The sequence below is a fragment of the Mobula hypostoma genome, chromosome 21, assembly GCF_963921235.1.
Source record: "Mobula hypostoma chromosome 21, sMobHyp1.1, whole genome shotgun sequence".
NCBI lineage: Eukaryota > Metazoa > Chordata > Chondrichthyes > Myliobatiformes > Myliobatidae > Mobula > Mobula hypostoma.
The window spans coordinates 12,212,929-12,233,260 of NC_086117.1; the positions used below are offsets into that span (position 1 = coordinate 12,212,929).

At 44.1% G+C, this 20,332-nt stretch overlaps 1 protein-coding gene across 3 annotated transcripts in view; it reads right to left on the reverse strand.

Moving 5' to 3' along the window:
• The window catches only part of garnl3 (GTPase activating Rap/RanGAP domain like 3), a 488,036-nt gene that overhangs the window by 60,841 nt on the left and 406,863 nt on the right, over nucleotides 1-20,332 (reverse strand). For all 3 annotated transcript variants that reach the window (XM_063073433.1, XM_063073432.1, XM_063073434.1), the window contains 4 exons: nucleotides 12,845-12,943; nucleotides 9,755-9,871; nucleotides 5,246-5,415; nucleotides 2,743-2,901 (listed from right to left, as the gene is read on the reverse strand). In XM_063073433.1, coding sequence (XP_062929503.1) covers nucleotides 2,743-2,901; nucleotides 5,246-5,415; nucleotides 9,755-9,871; nucleotides 12,845-12,943 — 545 coding nt within the window. The remainder of the gene's footprint in view (nucleotides 1-2,742; nucleotides 2,902-5,245; nucleotides 5,416-9,754; nucleotides 9,872-12,844; nucleotides 12,944-20,332) is intronic.

The window sequence follows — 20,332 nt, forward strand, 5'->3', positions numbered from 1 at the left end:
GGGGCCTGGGCCATGCCTCCTCGATTCGGCCTGTACCTGACCTTTCCAATTCAGCACGGCGCTTAAATCAGTCGCATCTCGGGCCTTCATCACTCTCAGCAGTGGGCCTGCTGCCTCATTTCACCTCGGCTCTGCCTCACCGAATTGCCTCCCAGTCCGAAGGGAATTTACACACTATTGCTGGTGAGGATCATTTCCCAGAAAAAAAGAGTGATTAATAAAAAATTTAGCTCCTGGGCAGAATGAGAGGCACTTTTGCCATTTGTAACATTTACTACGTATATAGTAATTGAATGAGACGTGTGACGTACTTTGAGAGTTTCCCTCTAATTTCTGCCCCAGAGAAACACCAGCTCTTGCTGGTGGCCACTGTGATAATTAACATTGCGAACATCTTCCATGGAAATGGAGGAGGCAGGGCAGTATCTGACACATCGGAGTCAAAGGGGAGCAACATCCCATGATGAGCCAAACAGCAGTCTTTCCCAACACATTAAAACAGAGACTAGATCACTTCATAATCACAAACTGCGGCTCCTAGATGACCATCAACGGTAACCATGGAGACAGAAGAGCTGTATTGGCTGTTGGGTAGAAGCAGCAGCAGAATCTATATCTCCATGCAATCTGGTTGGGAGAGAAATAGAAGGGCTTTGGAAGCCCAGATGAAAAGATTAGCTCAAAGTTGAAAGTAAATTTATTACCATATGCTACCCAGAGATTCATTTTCTTGCAGGCATTCACAATAGAATAAAAAATACAATAGAGTCAGTAAAAATACTACATACAAAGACTGACAAACCACCAGGGCGTAAAACGGGACAAACTGTGCAAATTAAATAATGAAATCAATAAATAACATTGAGAACATGAGATGTAGAGTCTTTGAAAGTGAGTCTATAGGTTGTGGAATCGGTTCAAAGTTGAGGTGCGAGAAGTTGAAGGTGAATGATTGTTCCTGAACCCGGTGGTGCGGGACTTCTACCTCCACCCTGATGGCAGTAGCGAGAAGACAGCATGGCCCGGATAGTGAGGTCCTTTGTGATGGATGCTGCTTTCCTGTGACAGCACTCATCACATCTACATCAGAAAACCAGTGAAATGCATCATTTGCATCAAATCAAATCAGCGAGGACTTTGCTGGGTAGCGTACAACTGATGCCAAGCCCCCCGTGCCAACAAAGAGACCCCACAATTCATAAACTCTAATTGTACACTGCTGGACGGTGGGAGGAAACTGCAGCGCCTGGAGCAAACCCGCGCGGTCACAGTGAAAACGTACAGGCAGGAATTGAACTCCATCTTATAGCTGACACTGTAAGGCATGGTAATGGGGTTAGAAATGACCTCGTAGAGTAGGGGTTCCCAATCTGGGGTCCATGGCATAAAGGAGGCCGGAACCCCTCTTGTAGAGGTACTGTACTTAAGATCATGAGGGGCATAGATAAGGTGAATTGTCACAGTCTTTTTTCCCAAATCTATAAATTACAAAATAAATAAATAGTGCAAAAAAAAATCAAATAATGAAGTGGTGTTCATGGACCATTTGGAATTCTAATGGCAGAGGGAAAGAAGCTGTTCCTTATAAAACCATATAAGCTGTCTTATTAGAACATAAGACAGATAGTAGAAGCCAATTTAGGCCCAATGAGTCTGCTAGGCCGTTCGAACATGGTTGATCTTTCTCAATCTACCTCATCATGATGTTGCACTATATCATCTACTTGCACTGTAAACATCATATTCGGCATTGTTGTCATTTTTTGTACTAAATTGATGTAATTATATTTGGAATGTGTTAGTGCATATTATAGCAAATATTAACTTTAGCAACTAATCTTTAGACCTGAATATGGATTGTAGATTAAATTTAAAATGCAGCCCTGGTCAATAGTTTCCTGGAGCTGTGGACATAAGTTAATTGAAAACCAGACAATGCTGATTAACGTTCATTTTGGGCATCTGGAGTGTGGGTGCAGAGAAGGAGGTGTGAAAATGATATGTAATTCAGAGGAAGCATTATAGAAACATTGTAACTATAGAATAATCATTTGATCTGTAGCCTATGAAATGCCACGTAATATTGGGTCAAGGTGGCCTCTTCCTTCAGAGAGTGTTTCATTATGTTGAATAAAGGACTACTTTTAAATCTACTAGCTGTGCCTCTTCGGTGACCTTGTTGTTATTGCAACAGTTTGATTTGTATGAATGGCATGTAAAACAAATCCTTTCCCTGTACCTTGGTACTTGTGACAATAGTAAACCAATTACAACCACCTCCCACCACCCTCTCTAAAACTTGAAATGATTTTTCCCACATTCCCAGTTTGGATGACACATCCTCCACCTTAAACATTAACTCTGTTTCTCTTTCCACAGATACTGATTGACCTGCTGAACGTTTACAGCATTACAGGCCACCAACATAATTAAAGCTTGGTTGATATTGAATTATACTCGGCAAGCAAGGCTTGGTCAGATAGTGAATTAAAAAAAAACAAAATGTCACACTCACCTTAATTACTTGTATTTTAATGCCACTATTCAGGTGATATGGGGCAAATTCAAATAGCTCTCAGATACTGATTTGCGTTCTAATGCATTCTGTGACTAACTATATTGTAAGATCAGTATTAATAGCTCTGCTTCATTATTAAGTTTAGACAAACATTTTTTCCATGTTATTTAATATGACTCAGTGGTGGCCGAGGGGTTTTCTTTGTCTCGCGGTCTGTTGCTCACCTTGCTTGCATCGACGTGGTGCAGCCTGTAGGTCTCGCCTGTGCTCTCATTCACCAGGTCGAACTGGTGGCGGTAGGCCACGCAGATCAGGTTGTCATTCTCTCCCGTTGGCCCGTCCACGAGCGTCATTACGACTGGGGGGTCAGACAGGCAGATCTCCTGCGGACAGACACAGAGGGCGAGATGACTACCACCGAGAAGCAGAAAGCAGGGAGGAAAGGCCCTCTACTTCCATGATCACGAGTGCTCACAGCATGAAGTCAAAGGGAAATGGGGAAAGGGAGTGGAATGAAAACAAGTAAAGAAGATGGTATAAGGAGGTTGCAAAGGGATATAGATAGGTTCAGTGAGTGGGCAACCATGGGAGTCAAAGGGCAGGAAAGTAGAATTGTGGAATATCGGATTACCCATAATCCCTCTAAATGGCAGAATAGGGGCAGAATGGTCTTAAGGGCAGCAAAGCTCCTCCAACATTACAATGAGGGGAAGTTTAAGGGGTATGCTCTATTCCCATGTAGAGGCTTGAATGCACTGGTTTCTGTGTTAGAAGAAGGTAGTCCTCATTTAAACTTAGCTTCCATCAGATTGAATACATTCTGATCAACAGAGAAAAGATTATGGCAGCTATTTCTCTCCAGGTACGCAGAGCTGTTAATTATCACTGTGGTAGGTGAGTTATTTTTAGTTCATTTTTCAATGTAATTACATTAACTCATTTTTTAGGTTATAAAAGAGGCTCATTTCATGATGAACCTTGGGCCTTCACGGTTTCAGATCATTATTCGACACTGGGAGTTCTACGCTGCTGGAGATACCAGATTTCATGGGATGGTAAAACAGGCCCAATTTGTTCACTAGGATTAATATAACAAATCCCAGGATACTGCATCAAAGAGGACATTGAGAGACCTCCCCAGAATTTAGATGTTTAATATATATATTAAATAGTTAAATTAAATAAATAGTGCAAGAAATAGGAAATAAGAAAGTAGTGAGGTAGTGTTCATGGGTTCAATGTCCCACTCTTGGCAGGGCATTTCACTTACCCACCACTCTCTGTGCAGAAAACTTAACTCTAACATCCCCCTATACTTTCTCCAATTCACCTTAAAATTACGCTGGCTCGTATAACCTATTTCAGCCTGGGAAAAAGTGTCTGGCTGTCTACTCAATCTATAACTCTTATCATCTTGTAAGCCTCTGTTAAGTCACCTCTCATCCTCCTTCACTCCAAAGAGAAAAGCCCTAGCTCACTCAATCTATCCTCATAAGACATGCTTTCTAATCTAGGAAGCATCCTGGTAAATCTCCTCTGCACCCTCTCTAAAGCTTCCACATCCTTCCTACAATGAGGTGACCAGAACCGAACACAATATTCCAAGTGTGGTCTAACCAGCGTTTTACACAGCTGCAACATTACCTCACAGCTCTTTCACACTTTTCTGGTTTAAACTCCATCTGCCACTTCTCAGCCCAGCTTGTCAATGGCTTGTTGTAACCTACTTCCACACTACCTACAACGTTGTGTCACCTGCAAACTTACTAACTCAACCTTCCACTTCCTCATCCAATTACTGAGGAGGGAGGAGAAGATAGCAGCACGACACCGCGTGCGCAGCTCTCCGGTGAAATGATATCATATCTGTTAAATAGGGGCCGTGGACAATTCTGATTTGATGGAGACAGACGTGAAAGCACAGAGGAACATCTGGAGAAATTTCTGAAACGCCGGTTTGCTGCCCCTGTCGCGATTGAGAATCTTCCGGAGGGAAGGCCCCAAAATCCCCAGCTTTGCCTGATGCTGACGACCGAGGCTGAGGCAGAATCGTTCGGATAGAGATGGTGCTCAGTACTCGGTGTCGGAGGGCTGATCGGAGGCTCGAAGTTTTCGGACGACTCAGAGTCGGACTATGGTCGGGCATGGCAGGGGGAGTTTTCTTCCTTCTCCCATCTGCGAGAGATGTGGGACATTCGAGAGACTTTGGACTTTTTTACTGTGCCATGGCCTGTTCTTCATCAAGTTATGGTATTGTTGCACTGTTGTAACTATATGTTATAATTATGTGGTTTTGTTAGTTTTTCAGTCTTGGTCTGTCCTGTGTTTCTGTGATATCACACCGGAGGAATATTGTATCATTTCTTAATGCATGCATTACTAAATGACAATAAAAGAGGACTGCGTGTCCTCATGATCTAATCTAAAAAAGGTAATTTGTAAAAACGACATTGAGCAGGGGTCCCAGAACAGATCCCTACGTTGATGGGTCTTGTACCTTATCCAGCAAGAACAGCAGATTTCCTTTCCTGAAGAACATTAATGAACTCTGCGGTATTCTAATCAGCTCACGGCTATTATTTATGAAACTCACAGAAAATCACATTTATTTTCTTCCATTGGTGGGATTTGAACTCCTGGTTCTGATTTAATGGTTGCTAGTCTGGCAAGTTAATCTCTATGCTACCATGCCCCATGCAAACCCCTTGTCCAGCTATTAGAGCTTACCCTAATGTACTGGAATTCTTCAACAGGAGATTCCGCGCACGGTTGCAAGCTGGGAAAACTGTTGGAGCTGTGGAGGTTTTTCCTCGTGATGAGGAGCAGCTTGTTCCGAATGGCCACCACAATACGCAGCTCGCTGCTGTGGTGCGTGTTAGTGGCGTACAAGTGACAGCCTGCAGAAAGAAAAAGAGGAGACCCCGGGTGAGGCGGCTTGCAAGCATCCAGCAGAACGCTTCCTCTCCTGACTCTGGTCTGCTGTCACTTGAAAGGGATTCCCAGCATCCAGTATCACTGAAGCATTTCTACAGCTGGCAAGTTAGGAAGCAAAAAGCAAAACATTTGTCCTGATGAAGGGCCTTGTTCCAAAATGATGGCCCTTTACCTCTCTCTCTGTAGATGCTGCCTGACCTGCTGAGCTCCTCCAGCATTCTGTGAATTTGAATTGAATTGACTTTATTTCTTACATCCTTCACAGACATGAGGAGTAAAAATCTTCACATTATGCCTCCGTCTAAATGTGCAATGTGAAGATTTTCAATGGGTGTATTACTCTGGATTTCCAGCATCTGCAGAATCTCTTGTGTTTACATTTATCTCTTTTTTTGAAACTACTAACAGAACAAAATAAAATTTGTGACTTGCTGATGTGATTTAAGTAGAAGGTGAATTCTCAGAAACATTTGTAAATTTTACCATTTTAGAAAGCATGAAATTATGATACATTTATCGTATTAAATGGCATGCATAAAATAACTCACTTTAGGGACTCAGGTTAGTGTGAAGAAGATTGATTCAAAGAGAAGCTGATGGGAATACGAGAGAGAATAAATTGTCTGGGTAGAAGGAGATAATGAGAGGGGTGGGGATTTGGGCTAATAGATTATACACTGGCATGGACTTGATCATCCAAACAGCCTCCTCCTTTGCCAGTTAAACAAGACTAAGTATACCAATTTAAGTTCAATTACACCTCAGTGACTGAGACACATTATGTTCTACGGCCAGAATTCATGGCTAATACCTGGAATTCTTACCAGTTCACTGATTTCCATTTCTACTTCCTTGGAAAACTTACTTACTGCCCATTACAGTAAGTTTTTAGGGCAGCAATGAAGGTCCTCCCTCTCTGGCCATGTTCAGGGCTTCCTTCATCATGTCAGTAGCTTCCTCTTGCTTTTCACTACTGTCAGTCACGCAAGTCCCGGGTGGAGACTCAGGAATACTGTCACACTCAGATGCAGAAGGATTCTTCATCGCTGTTTCCGTAATAATTTTGCTTTACCAGTCAGGGTTGTCAGCCCTGAGCTGGACCCTGAACCCCCAAACCTGAAGGACCAATGGACCACTCTTAGTCTGGCCTCTACTCTTTGACCTGTTTGGCATGGGTGACCCTACCAAGAGCCAAAGCATAAAGCCCTGCCTCCAGACAACATAGCTCTTTGGGTCATTGAGACACGTAAGCATCCAAACCAGGACAAAAGTGTTGTCCTCTTGGAGGTTCCTTGGACGAGCAGCCAATAGAGTATAATCAAAGACTCCTCCCACTGCAGACAACCTCCCTCCTCCCCTTCCCATCAGGCAGAAGATAGAAAAGCTAAAACACATGTACTACCAGGCTCAAAGTGGGTTTCCATCCCGCTGTTGTAAGACTATTAAACAGACCTCTTGCACAATAAGATGGACTCCTGATCTCACGGTCGACCCAGTCTTGGCTTTGTACTTTATCGTCTGCCTGTACTGTACACTCTCTGTAACAAGAACGCTACTTCCTACATTCTGTGATTGCTTTTCCCTTCTACTGCCTCAATATACTGACGTGGTGAAATGATCTGCGTGGACGGCAGGCAGAACAAAGCTTTTCACTGCACCTCAGTGACAATGATAAACCAATTACAGTGACACATCATGGCGGAGAAGGCTGTGGCAGTGAACTGTGTGGCAAAGCGCTGCCTCACTGACTGCAAGGTCTAGAATTCTTCAGTTAACACCGCCCATGCAGATCCGAGTGTGGTAAACCATGTATATATGTTGTAACTCGGTTGCCTGTCTGGACACACCCCTCTGCTGACTGCCCCTGTGGCTCCTCCCACAGAATCCTGTATAAAGGTGTTCGCCTTGCCCCTCCCCCTCAGTCCGGGGGCAGACACTCACCGTGGAGGTCGTATTGTACAGCGAATAAAAGCCTTTCAGTATTTTACCAAACCTCAGTCTTTTGGAGTAATTGAAGGTACTTCACCGAGTTTTCTTCATTGCTGCAGTGAACACCGATGGCCTCACAGTCACTCCCTCGGTAAATTCAGGGCTTTCCTTTATAGTTACTGATGTGGAAAATAATCCACATTTATAATTTGTTCGATTGGCAGGGGCCAATTCCAAATTTACTTAAAATAAGGGGGAGCCATTACGGATACCCAGAGATAGCATCCAACCACTGGTAAAACCACTATATATATAAAAACATAGAAATCCTACAGCACAATACAGGCAATGTGGTAAACCACGTATACCTGTCTGGACGCCTTGGACACACCCCTCTGCTGACTGCTCCTGTGGCTCCTCCCACAGACCCCTGAATAAAGGCGATTGTGTCACTGCTCCTCCCTCAGTCCAGGACAGATACTCAGCATGGACGTTGGTCCATTTACTGTTAATAAAAGCCTTTCAGTATTTACTCTATTTCCAGTCTTTTGGAGTAATTGATAGTGCATCAAAAACCTACAGCACAATATAGGCCCTTCGACCCACAAAGTTCTGCTGAACATGCTCTTACCTTAGAAATTACCTAGGGTTATCCATAGCCCTCTATTTTTCTGAGCTCCACTTTCCTGTCCAGGGGTCTCTTAAAAGACCCTATTGTATCCGCCTCCACCACCGTCGCCGGTAGCCCATTCCACGCACTCACCACTCTGCGTAAAAAACCTACCCCTGACATCTCCTCTGCACCTAATGTATGTATATATACAACGCAGCCTGATGCTGATGGCAACAAGGTTGCATACATGTTGTGGAACGTGCTTTTGATCCAGACCTCAGGATCTATCCACAGGGATTTGAGCAACATACACACACAATTCAGGGAAAACTCAGCAAGTCAAACAGCATCTAGGAAGAGGAGTAAACAAACGACATTTCGGACTGAGACCTGATGCAGGGGTTACCAGGACAAGGCAGGAGATTGGGGGTGAGAGGGAAAATAGATCAACTATGGTGGAACAGAGTCTATGGGCAGAATGGAGTCTTAAGGCCTTATGGTTATGAAACTAATGGAACTAGTAATTAAATTAAGCCCTTTTGCCTGTGCAATGCACGCATATCTCAATTCTTTGCACTTCCATTTGCCTGTCTGGAGATTCTTAAATGCCCCTATTGTATCTGCCTCCTCCACCACCCCTGTTAGCACATTCCAGGTATCCACCACTCTCTGTATAAAAATCTTACCCTGCACGTTTCCTTTGAACTTAACCCCTTCACCATAAATGCATGCCCTCTAGTATTAGATATTCCAACCCTGGGAACAAGTTACTGCCTCTCTACCCTATCAATGCCTCTTATAAATCTCTATCAGAGATTTTCCGAGGAATTCTCTGCCACTGTAGACAAAGCTACCTCAGACACAAGAGCTTCTGCAGATGCTGTAAATCTGGAGCCACACAGACAAAATGCTGGAGGAACTCAGCAGGTCAGGCAGCATCTGTGGAGGGGAATAAATGTTTCGGGCCAAGATCCTTCATCAGTACTGGTGAAAAACCCTAGTTTTTCCAACCTCTAGACTTCTAATCCAGCCAGTGTCCTGGTAAGCCTCTTCTGCACCCTCTCCAAAGCTTCCACAAACTTTCTATAATGGGGTGACCAGAAATGAATACAAAAACTCTGAAGTTTTATAAATCTGCAACATAACTTCCTGACTCTTGAGCTGAACACCTCAACTAATAAAGGCTAATAAATTCTATATGCTATTACCCTGTCAACCTGTACAGCTTCGTAATGATGCGGTGGAATGCAACCAAGATTATCCTGTGTACCGACACTATTAAGGGTCTTACCATCATTAGATTAATATTCATAGAGTTACAGAAAAGTATAGCACAGAAGCTGGCCCTTCAGCCCATCTAGTCCGTGCCAAACCATTTAAACTTCCATTGACCTGCACCAGGACCATAGCCCCCATACCCCCTACCATCCATGTACCTATCCAAACTTTTCTTAAACACTGACATCGAGCTTGTGCTGGCAGCTCATTCCATAAGATATAGGAGCAGAAATAGGCCATTTGACCCATTGAGTCCACTCTGCCATTTCATCATGGCTGATCCATATTTCCTCTCAGCCCTAGCATCCTGCTGTCTGCCTGTAACCCATCAGGCCTTGTTTCACACTTTTCACCACTCTCTGAGCGAAGAAGTTTCCCCTCATGTTCCCCTTAAACTTTTCACCTCTCACCCTTAACCCATGACCTCAGGGTGTGTACAGGGTACTTCCAGGAAGCATCATTTCCAAGGCGCAGGGCATTACCTTTTGTTTTTTCAAGCTTGTTGTCCTTGCAGTCGGCTTTACTCTTCACAAGCTGTCTCTCCTCCACAGCCCTCCTGATAGTGCTCAGTCTAAAGACAAACAGCCGTGCGTCTTTCCCTGTTGGAACAAGCCAGACATTTTGCACTCAATGGCAGTAAAGATGGGCCACAATCTCACTTGCAGAAGCAGTGCGCCATATTGAAGAACCCCTGTCAGACGTCCAAGAGTTCAGTCTGTGCTCATGAGCAGAGAAAAAGCTGAGATCATATCATGCGGCTGACTTACATCAGAAATGGCCAATTCCGATGCAGAGACAGAAAGTGAGAGATAATCCCTTTGTGGAGCTATGGCTAGCAAACCACAGATGACTCTCCTACGACACACAAAGTGCCGTAGTTACTCAGCAGGACAAGCAGCATCTATGGAGGGGAATGAACAGTCGACGTTTCGGGCTGAAGCCCTTCATCAGAACTGGAAAGGAAGGTGGAAGAAACCAGAATAAAAAGGGGGAGGAAGGGGAAGGAGTACAAGCTGACAGGTGAGACCAGGTGAGGCGGCAGGTGGGTAAATGGGGGAGGAGTGGGGGACAAAGTAAGAAGGTGGGAGGTGATTGGTGGAAGAAGTAGAGGACTGAAGGGAGAAGGGTAACATAGCGGATAGCACAAAGTTTTACAGTGCCAGTTGTAAGACTAGGGTTCAATTCCATCTGCAACATCCCAGACACTATGTGTTCAATCTCCTGCCATCTGGTAGGAGATACACAAACATCTCAGCCAAGACAGTAAGACTGAAAAACAACTTCTTCCTGAGGGCTGTTGTGCAGCCGAGCAATGCTACACACCAGCTTGCCAAATGCCTTTGAATGTTATGGACTATCTAAGCCACTTGTTGGATGTAAACACCAGAATTTTTTTAAGTTAAGCCGTACCACATGCGTCCTACATATCTGTTTTGCACGGACTGGAATCTTGTTGTCTCGAGCAATGACAATAAAGTTCTATCCTATTCTATTAACCCTGTGTCTGTGTGGGTTTCCTCCGGGTGCTTTTGTTTCCTTCCTCATTCCAAAGATGTATAGTTAGTCAGGGTTAGTAATTTGTGGGCATGCGAATTTGATGCTGGAGACATAACAACAATTGTGAGCTGCACCACCATCAGCCCCCTCAGCACATCCTGAGATTGTGTCGGCCATTGACACTAACAATGCATTTCACTGTATGTCTGGATGCGCAGTGCCTATAAAAAGTATTCACCTCCCATGGAAATTTTCAAGTTTTATTGTTTTACAACATTGAATCACATTGGATTTCATTTGGCTTTTTTGGCACTGATCAACAGAAAGACTCTTTCGTATCAAAGCGATAACAGATCTCTACAAAGTGTTCTAAATTAATTGCAAATAGAAAACACAAAACTACTGATTGCATAAGTATTCACCCCCTTTAATATAGAAACCATAGAAAAACTACAGCACAGAAACAGGCCTTTCGGCCCTTCTTGGCTGTGACGAACCATTTTCTGCCTAGTCCCACTGACTTGCACATGGACCATATCCCTCCATACACCTCCCATCCATGTATCTGACACACCAAATGATCACTGATTCAGCCAAATGGGTTTAGATATCACATAATTAGTTAAATGGAGATCACCTGTGTGCAGTCAAGGTGTTTCAATTGACAGAGATAAAAATACACCTGTATCTGGAAGGTCCAACTGCTTGGCATAAAACAACACCATGAAGACAAAAGAGCATGCCAAGCAGCCCTGTGAAAAGGCTATTGAAAAGCACAAGTCAAGAGATGGACACAAGAAAATTTCCAAGACACTGAATATCCCTTGGAGTACAGTTAAGTCAATCATCAAGAAATGGAAAGAATATGGCACAGCTGTAAATCTGCTTAGAGCAGGCCATCTTCAAAAACTGAGTGACCGTGCAAGAAGGGGACTAGTGCGGGAGGCCACCAAGAGACCTATGACAACTCTGGAGGGGTTACAAGCTTCAGTGGCTGAGATGGGAGAGACTGTGCATACAACTACTATTGCCCGGGTGCTTCACCAGTCACAGCTTTATGGGAGGGCGGCAAAGAGAAAGCCACTGTTGAAAACAACTCACATGAAATCTCAGCTGGAGTTTGCCAGACTCTGAAGTCAGCTGGAAAAAGTTTCTATGGTCTGAGGAATCCAAAACTGAGTTTTTTGGCCATCAGACTACACGCTATGTTTGACGTAAGCCAAACACCGCACATCATCAAAACATACCATCCCTATCGTGAAGCATGGTGGTGGTTACATCATGCTGTGGGGATGCTTCACTGCAGCAGGTCCTGGAAGGCTTGTGAAGGTAGAGGGTAAAATGAATGCAGCAAAATTTAGGGAAATCCTGGGGGAAAACCTGATGCAGTCTGCAAGAGAACCGTGACTTGGGAACAACAAGACAATGACCCCAAGCATAAAGCCAGTTACACAGGAGTGGCTTAAAAACAACAATTTAATGTCTTGGAGTGGCCAAGTCAGAGTCCAGACCTCAATCCAATTGAGAATTTGTGGCTGGACTTGAAAGGGGCTGTTCACTCATGATCCCCATGCAATCTGACAGAGCTTGAGCAGTTTTGTAAAGAAGAACGGAAAAAAATTGCAGTGTCCAGATGTGCAAAGCTGACAGAGACCTATCCACACAGACTAAAGGCTGTAATTGCTGCAAAAGGTGCATTTACTACATGCTCTCTTGAAGGATGAGTAATTAAGTAATCAATTAGTTTGCGTTTAATAACTGTAATAAATTTAGACCAATTTGTCGAAATATGTTTTCACTTTGACAGCGAAGAGTCTTTTCTGTTGATCAGTGTCAAAAATGCCGAATCAAATCCGCTGTGATTCAACATTATAAAACAATAAAACATGAAAACTTCCAAGGAGGTGAATACTTTTTATAGGCATTTTACATGTGACAAATAAAGCCAATCATTTTTTCCTTCAAAAATAGTTGAGGACACATTACAGGTCCTTGTGGTTGGGTAGGGGGAAGCGAGGTCATGGTGGTAGCTACATGCATCTGTCCCTCTGTTAATTAGTCCTCATTACAGTTACCTTTGTCAGCTCGGCAGAGGAAGAGGTCCTGAGTTTCTAAAATATCCATCTGTTTCACCGGTAGTGTCCTGTCAAACACTGGCACTGGGCTCTGCCCCTCTGTATGGACCAAAAACAACCAGAGCTAAAATTAGACCACAGTTAGATTCATCCTACAAAAATATCAATTAACTCTTTCCCTGTCCCTCAGGAATCTGGGATAAAATCCAGAAATTTTTATATTGCAGCCTGCAACTCACCACACAAATAACTGGTGGTCAAATTAAAGCCCAATCAAATTTAAAACGAATGAAATACAATTATGCAAATTCACGTTGAAACTAGACTAGAATTGTACTGTCAGTGCTGACTCCTCATTATCTTTTTTTTACATTTCAAAAATATACCTTATAATAATTAAACTTACATCTCCTTGTTAATGCAAATAACTAATTAGCCAATCATGTGGCAGCAACTCAATGCATAAAAGCACGCAGACAAGGTCAAGAGGTTCAGTTGCTGTTCAGACCAAACATTGGAATGGGGAAGAAATGTGATCCAAGTGACTTTGGCCACGGAATGATTGTTGGTGCCAGACAGGGTGGTTTGAAACTGCTGATCTCCTAGGATTTTTACCCCCAACAGTGTCTAGAGTTTACAGAAAATGGTTTGAAAAACAATAAAACATCCAGTGAGTGGTAGCTCTGTGGGTGAAAACACCTTGTTAATAAGAGAGGTCAGAGGAGAATGGCCAGATGGTTCAAGCTGACAGGAAGACAACAATAACTCAAGTAACCATATATTACAACAGTGGTGTGCAGAAGAGCATCGCTGAACGAAAGCAACAGAAGATCACAAACATACACTCGGTTGCCACTTTATTAGGTACAGAGGTACTTAATAAACTGGCCACTGAGTGTATGTTCAGTACACAACTTTCTCTGCATTCATTACACCATCAACTCATTTTCTTATTTTACTGTGTGCTTGCATATAATTAATATTCTGTGTGATTAGAAGCTTGACATTGCAGGTACCATCTCCAAACTGTTCCAATCCTTCCCCTGTAAGCGCCAGCCTGCACTTGCAGAGTTCCACCCACTGCTATTAGAGTTAGCCAAAGGCCAATTAACCCCACTGCTGGAATACTGGAGGATTCAAAGCAGAATTTTAAGATTTGAACCTCCCTTAGAATTGAGCAGAACAGCAGCTCCTCTGTCGATAACAGAGGATAGAAATGCTCAAGGCATTTCACTGGAGTTTGACCGGACCCAATTTGAGACAGAGACAGAAGATGGACATTAATATTAGAGAGGTGCAGAGTAAAGGCTGTTTAAAGATTTCGAGGCACTAGTGTACCATGAAGTCCAGGACATCTTCAAGGAGCAATGCCTCAAAAAGGCAGCGTCCATCATTAAGGACCCCCGTCACCAGGATATGCCCCCTTCTCATTGCTAGCATCAGGAAGGAGATACAGCAGCCTGATGGCAAACACTCAACGTTTCAGGGACAGCTTCTTACCCTCTGCCATCAGATTTCTGAACGGACATTGCACTGATGAACACTACCTCATTACTTTTTTTGATATGTCTCTTTCAAAGGAGGTGTAAGGCACTTCTTCCCTCTAACAGTCTGCAGGTCACCCTTGGGCAAGGTGTAGCACCTGCTTAGCCCCCCCAAGCAGGGTCACGTGAAGCCATGGAGGCAGCTGGTGGATGGTCGGATGAGCATCTCGTGCAGATCACAAGCCTTGGTTATGCAACCACTGTTACCAGGCAGACAATTTCTGAACAGGATTGATAATGGCCAGGATCACCTGCCTTGTGAAGACACTGCCCAGAAGAAGGCAAATACAAACCACTTCTGTAGAAAAATTCGTGAAGAACAATCATGACATTTTCAAGCTGGCCTGGTTAAAATCCCCCAAAATAATGTTTCACACATGTTGGTCACATTGTACAGATCATCTAGAGCCTGTTTGATATTGACCTGAAGTTTAGACAGATGTGGGCAATGTAAGAATAACAAACATCACAAATAAGATGATAAGTTGAGATACAGCTCTTTAGATAAACAGTGACCATTAATAAATGTATTTAAAGCAATTTAAAGAAACAGGGCTTTTTAGGTTATGTTCCATCACAATTCCGACAGCTAAGTTTCCAAATAGTGGCAATGATATTCAACATCAAAGGTGAAACCGCAAATGCTTTGTGAATTGGCTCTATGTGACCACTCCAGTGACATTTGTTAGGCCGTGAAGGCTCAGTAGTACACAGTATGATTGCAAGGGTTCAGTACGGGATGGGAGTATGTAATTGTGAATGCAAGGGTTCAGTACAGGATGGGAGGGGAGTACGTAACTCTGAAGTCAACAAGAATAAATATGTCCAGAACATACCAAACCATCTTACAGCAGTTCACAGGGGTAATCTCAAAAGACATCCAGTAATAAACCATACAGCTACGACAAAGATGGCGCCAAACAACATCCTCCACACCCATCATAAGAGTATCGTCACATCCAACATCCTCCACTACCTCATAGAGTATCCTCACATCCAACATCCTCCACTGCCTCATAGAGTATCCTCACATCCAACATCCTCCACTGCCTCATAGAGTATCTTCACATCCAACATCCTCCACACCCATCATAGAGTATCTTCACATCCAACATCCTCCACTACCTCATAGAGTATCCTCACATCCAACATCCTCCACTGCCTCATAGAGTATCCTCACATCCAACATCCTCCACTGCCTCATAGAGTATCCTCACATCCAACATCCTCCACTGCCTCATAGAGTATCCTCACATCCAACAGCCTCCACACCCATCATAGAGTATCATCACATCCATCATCCTCCAATGCCTCAGAGTATCCTCACATCCAACATCCTCCACACCCATCATAAAGTATCCTCACATCCAACATCCTCCACAACCATCATAGAGTATCCTCATATCCAACATCCTCCACTGCCTCACAGAGTATCCTCACATCCAACATCCTCCACACCCATCATAGAGTATCTTCACATCCAACATTCTCCACTGCCTCATAGAGTATCCTCACATCCAACATCATCCACTGCCTCATAGAGTATCCTCACATCCAACATCGTCCACTACCATCATAGAGTATCCTTAGATCGATCATCCTCCACTGCCTCATAGAGGATCCTCAGATCCAACATCCTCCACTACCATCACAGAGTATCCTCATATCCAACATACTCCACACCCATCATAGAATAACCTCACATCCAACATCCTCCACTACCTCATAGAGTATCCTCACATCCAACATCCTCCACTGCCTCATAGAGTATCCTCACATCCAACATCCTCCACTACCTCATAGAGTATCCTCACATCCAACATCCTCCACTGCCTCATAGAATATCCTCACATCCAACATCCTTCACTACCATCATAGTATCCTCACATCCAACATCCTTCACTACCATCATAGTATCCTCACATCCAACATCCTCCACTACCTCATACAGTATCCTCACATTCAACATCCTCCACTGCCTCATAGAGTATAGAGTATCCTCACATCCAACATGCTACACTACCTCATAGAGTATCCTCATATCCAACATCCTCCACTGCCTCACACAGTATCCTCACAGCCAACATCCTCCACTACCTCATAAGAGTATCCACACAACCAACAACCTCTACTACCATCATAGAGTATCCTCACATCCAACATCCTCCACTACCTCATAGAGTATCCTCACATCCAACATCCTCCTCTGCCTCATGGAGTATCCTCACATCCAACAGCCTCCACTACCATCATAGAGAGTATCCTCACATCCAACATCCTCCACTACCATCATAGAGTATCCTCACATCCAACATCCCCCACTGCCTCATAGAGTATCCCCACATCCAACATCCTCCACTGCCTCATAGAGTATCCTCACATCCAACACCCTTCACACCCATCATAGAGCATCCTCACATCCAACATCCTCCACTGCCTCACAGAGTATCCTCACGTACAACACCCTTCACACCCATCATAGAGTATACTCACATCCAACATCTTCCACTGCCTCATAGAGTATCGTCACCTCCAACATCCTCCACTGCCTCATAGAGTATCCTCACATACATCCTCCACTACCTCATAGAATATCCTCACATCCAACATCCTCCACTACCATCATAGAGAGTATCCTCCAATCCAACATCCTCCACTGTCTCATAGAATACCCTCACATTCAACATCCTCCACACCCATCATATGGTGTCCTCACATCCAACATCCTCCACACCCATCATAGAGTACCCTCACATCCAACATCACCACTATCTCATACAGTATCCTCACATCCAACATCCCCCACTGCCTGATAGAGTATCCTCACATCCAACATCCTCCACTGCCTCATAGAGTATCCTCACATCCAACATCCTCCACTACAATGATAGAGTATCCTCATATCCAATATCCTCCACTACCACCATAGAGTATCGTCACATCCAACATCCTCCACACACATCATAGTCTCCTCACATGCAACATCCTCCACTGCCTAATAGACTATCCTCACATCCAAAATTCTCCATACCCATCATAGAGTATCCTCACATCCAACATCCTCCACTATCTCATAGAGTATCCTCACATCCAACATCCTCCACTGCCTCATAGAGAATCCTCACATCCAACATCCTCCACTGCCTCATAGAGGGTCCTCACATCCAACATCCTCCACTGCCTCATAGAGAATCCACACAACCAACAACCTCTACTACCATCATAGAGTATCCTCACATCTAACATCCTCCACTGCCTCATAAAGTATATTCACATCCAACATCATCCACTGCCTCATAGAGTATCCTTACATCCAACATCCTCCACACACATCATAGAGTGTCCTCACATCCAACATCCTCCACTGCCTCATAGAGTATCCTCACATCCAACATCTTCCACTGCCTCATAGAGTATCCTCACATCCAACGTTCACCACACCTATCATAGAGTATCCTCACATCCAACATCCTCCACACCCATCATAGAGTATCCTCACATCCAATAACTTCCACTACCTCATAGAGTATCCTCACATCCAACATCCTCCACACCCATCATAGAGTATCCTCACATCCAACACCCTTCACACCCATCATACAGCATCCTCACATCCAACATCCTCCACTGCCTCACAGAGTATCCTCACCTGCAACACCCTTCACACCCATCATAGAGCATCCTCACATTCAACATCCTCCACACCCATCATAGAGTATCCTCACATCCAATAACTTCCACTACCTCATAGAGTATCCTCACATCCAACATCCTCCACACCCATCATAGAGTATCCTCACATCCAACACCCTTCACACCCATCATAGAGTATCCTCACATCCAATAACTTCCACTACCTCAGAGAGTATCCTCACATCCAACGTTCACCACACCTATCATAGAGTATCCTCACATCCAACATCCTCCACACCCATCATAGAGTATCCTCACATCCAATAACTTCCACTACCTCATAGAGTATCCTCACATCCAACATCCTCCACACCCATCATAGAGTATCCTCACCTGCAACACCCTTCACACCCATCATAGAGCATCCTCACATTCAACATCCTCCACCCCCTCATAGAGAATCCAAACATCCAACATCCTCCACTGCCTCATAGAGAATCCTAACATCCAACATCCTCCACTACCTCCAAGAGTATCCTCACATCCAATGTCCTCCACTACCTCATCGAGTACCCTCACATCGAACATCCTCCACTGCCTCATAGACTATCCTCACATCCAACATCCTCCACTATCTCATAGAGTATCCTCACATCCAACATCCTCCACACCCATCATAGAGTATCTTCACATCCAACATCCTCCACTGCCTCATAGAGTATCTTCACATCCAACATCCTCCACGGCTTCATAGAGTATCCTCACATCCAACACCCTTCACACCCATCATAGAGCATCCTCACATCCAACCTCCTACACTGCCTCACAGAGTATCCTCACGTGCAACACCCTTCACACCCATCATAGAGTATCTTCATATCCAACATCCTCCACTACCATCATAGTGAATCCTCATATCCAACATCCACCACTGCCATCATAGATAATCCTCACATCCAACATCCTCAACTGCATCATAGAGTATCCTCACATCAAACACCCTCCACACCCATCATAGAATATCCTCACATCCAACACCCTCCACACCCATCATAGAGAATCCTCACATCCAACATCCTCCAAACCCATCATAGAGTATCCTCACATCCAACATCCTCTCCTACCATCATACAGTATCGTCACATCCAACATCCTCCACACCCATCATAGTGTATCCTGACATCCAACATCCTCAACTAACTCATAGAGTATCCTCACATCCAACATCCTGCACTGCCTCATAGAGTATCCTCACTTCCAACATCCTCCACTGCCTGATAGAGTATCCTGAGAATCCAACATCCTCCAGACCCATCATAGAGTATTCTCACATCCAACATCTTCCACTACCTCATAGAGCATCCTCACATCCAACATCCTCCACTGCCTCGTAGAGAATCCTCACATCCAACATCCTCCACTAACTCATAGAGTATCCTCACATCCAACATCATCCAATGCCTCATAGAATATCCTCACATCCAACGACCTCCACTACCTCATAGAGAACCCTCACATCAAACATCCTCCACTGCCGCATAGAGTATCCTCACATCCAACATCCTCAACACTCATCATAGAGTTTCCTCACATCCAACATCCTCCACTATCTCATAGAGTATCCTCACATCCAACATCCTCCACTAACTCAGAGTATCCTCACATCCAACATCATCCAATGCCTCATAGAATATCCTCACATCCAACGACCTCCACTACCTCATAGAGAACCCTCACATCAAACATCCTCCACTGCCGCATAGAGTATCCTCACATCCAACATCCTCAACACTCATCATAGAGTATCCTCACATCCAACATCCACCACTATCTCATAGAGTATCCTCACATCCAACATCCTCAACACTCATCATAGAGTTTCCTCACATCCAACATCCACCACTATCTCATAGAGTATCCTCACATCCAACATCCTCAACTATCTCATAGAGTATCCTCACATCCAACATCCTCCACTGCCTCACAGAGTATCCTCACATCCAACATCCTCCACACACATCATAGAGTATCCTCACATCCAACATCCTCCACTGCCTCATAGAGTATCCTCACATCCAACATCCTCCACACACATCATAGAGTGTCCTCACATCCAACTTCCTCCACTGCCTCATAGAGTATCCTCACATCCAACATCTTCCACTGCCTAATAGAGTATCCTCACATCCAACATCCTCCACACCCATCATAGAGTGTCCTCACATCCAACATCTTCCACTACCTCATAAAGTATCCTCACATCCAACATCATCCACGGCTTCATAGAGTATCCTCACATCCAACACCCTTC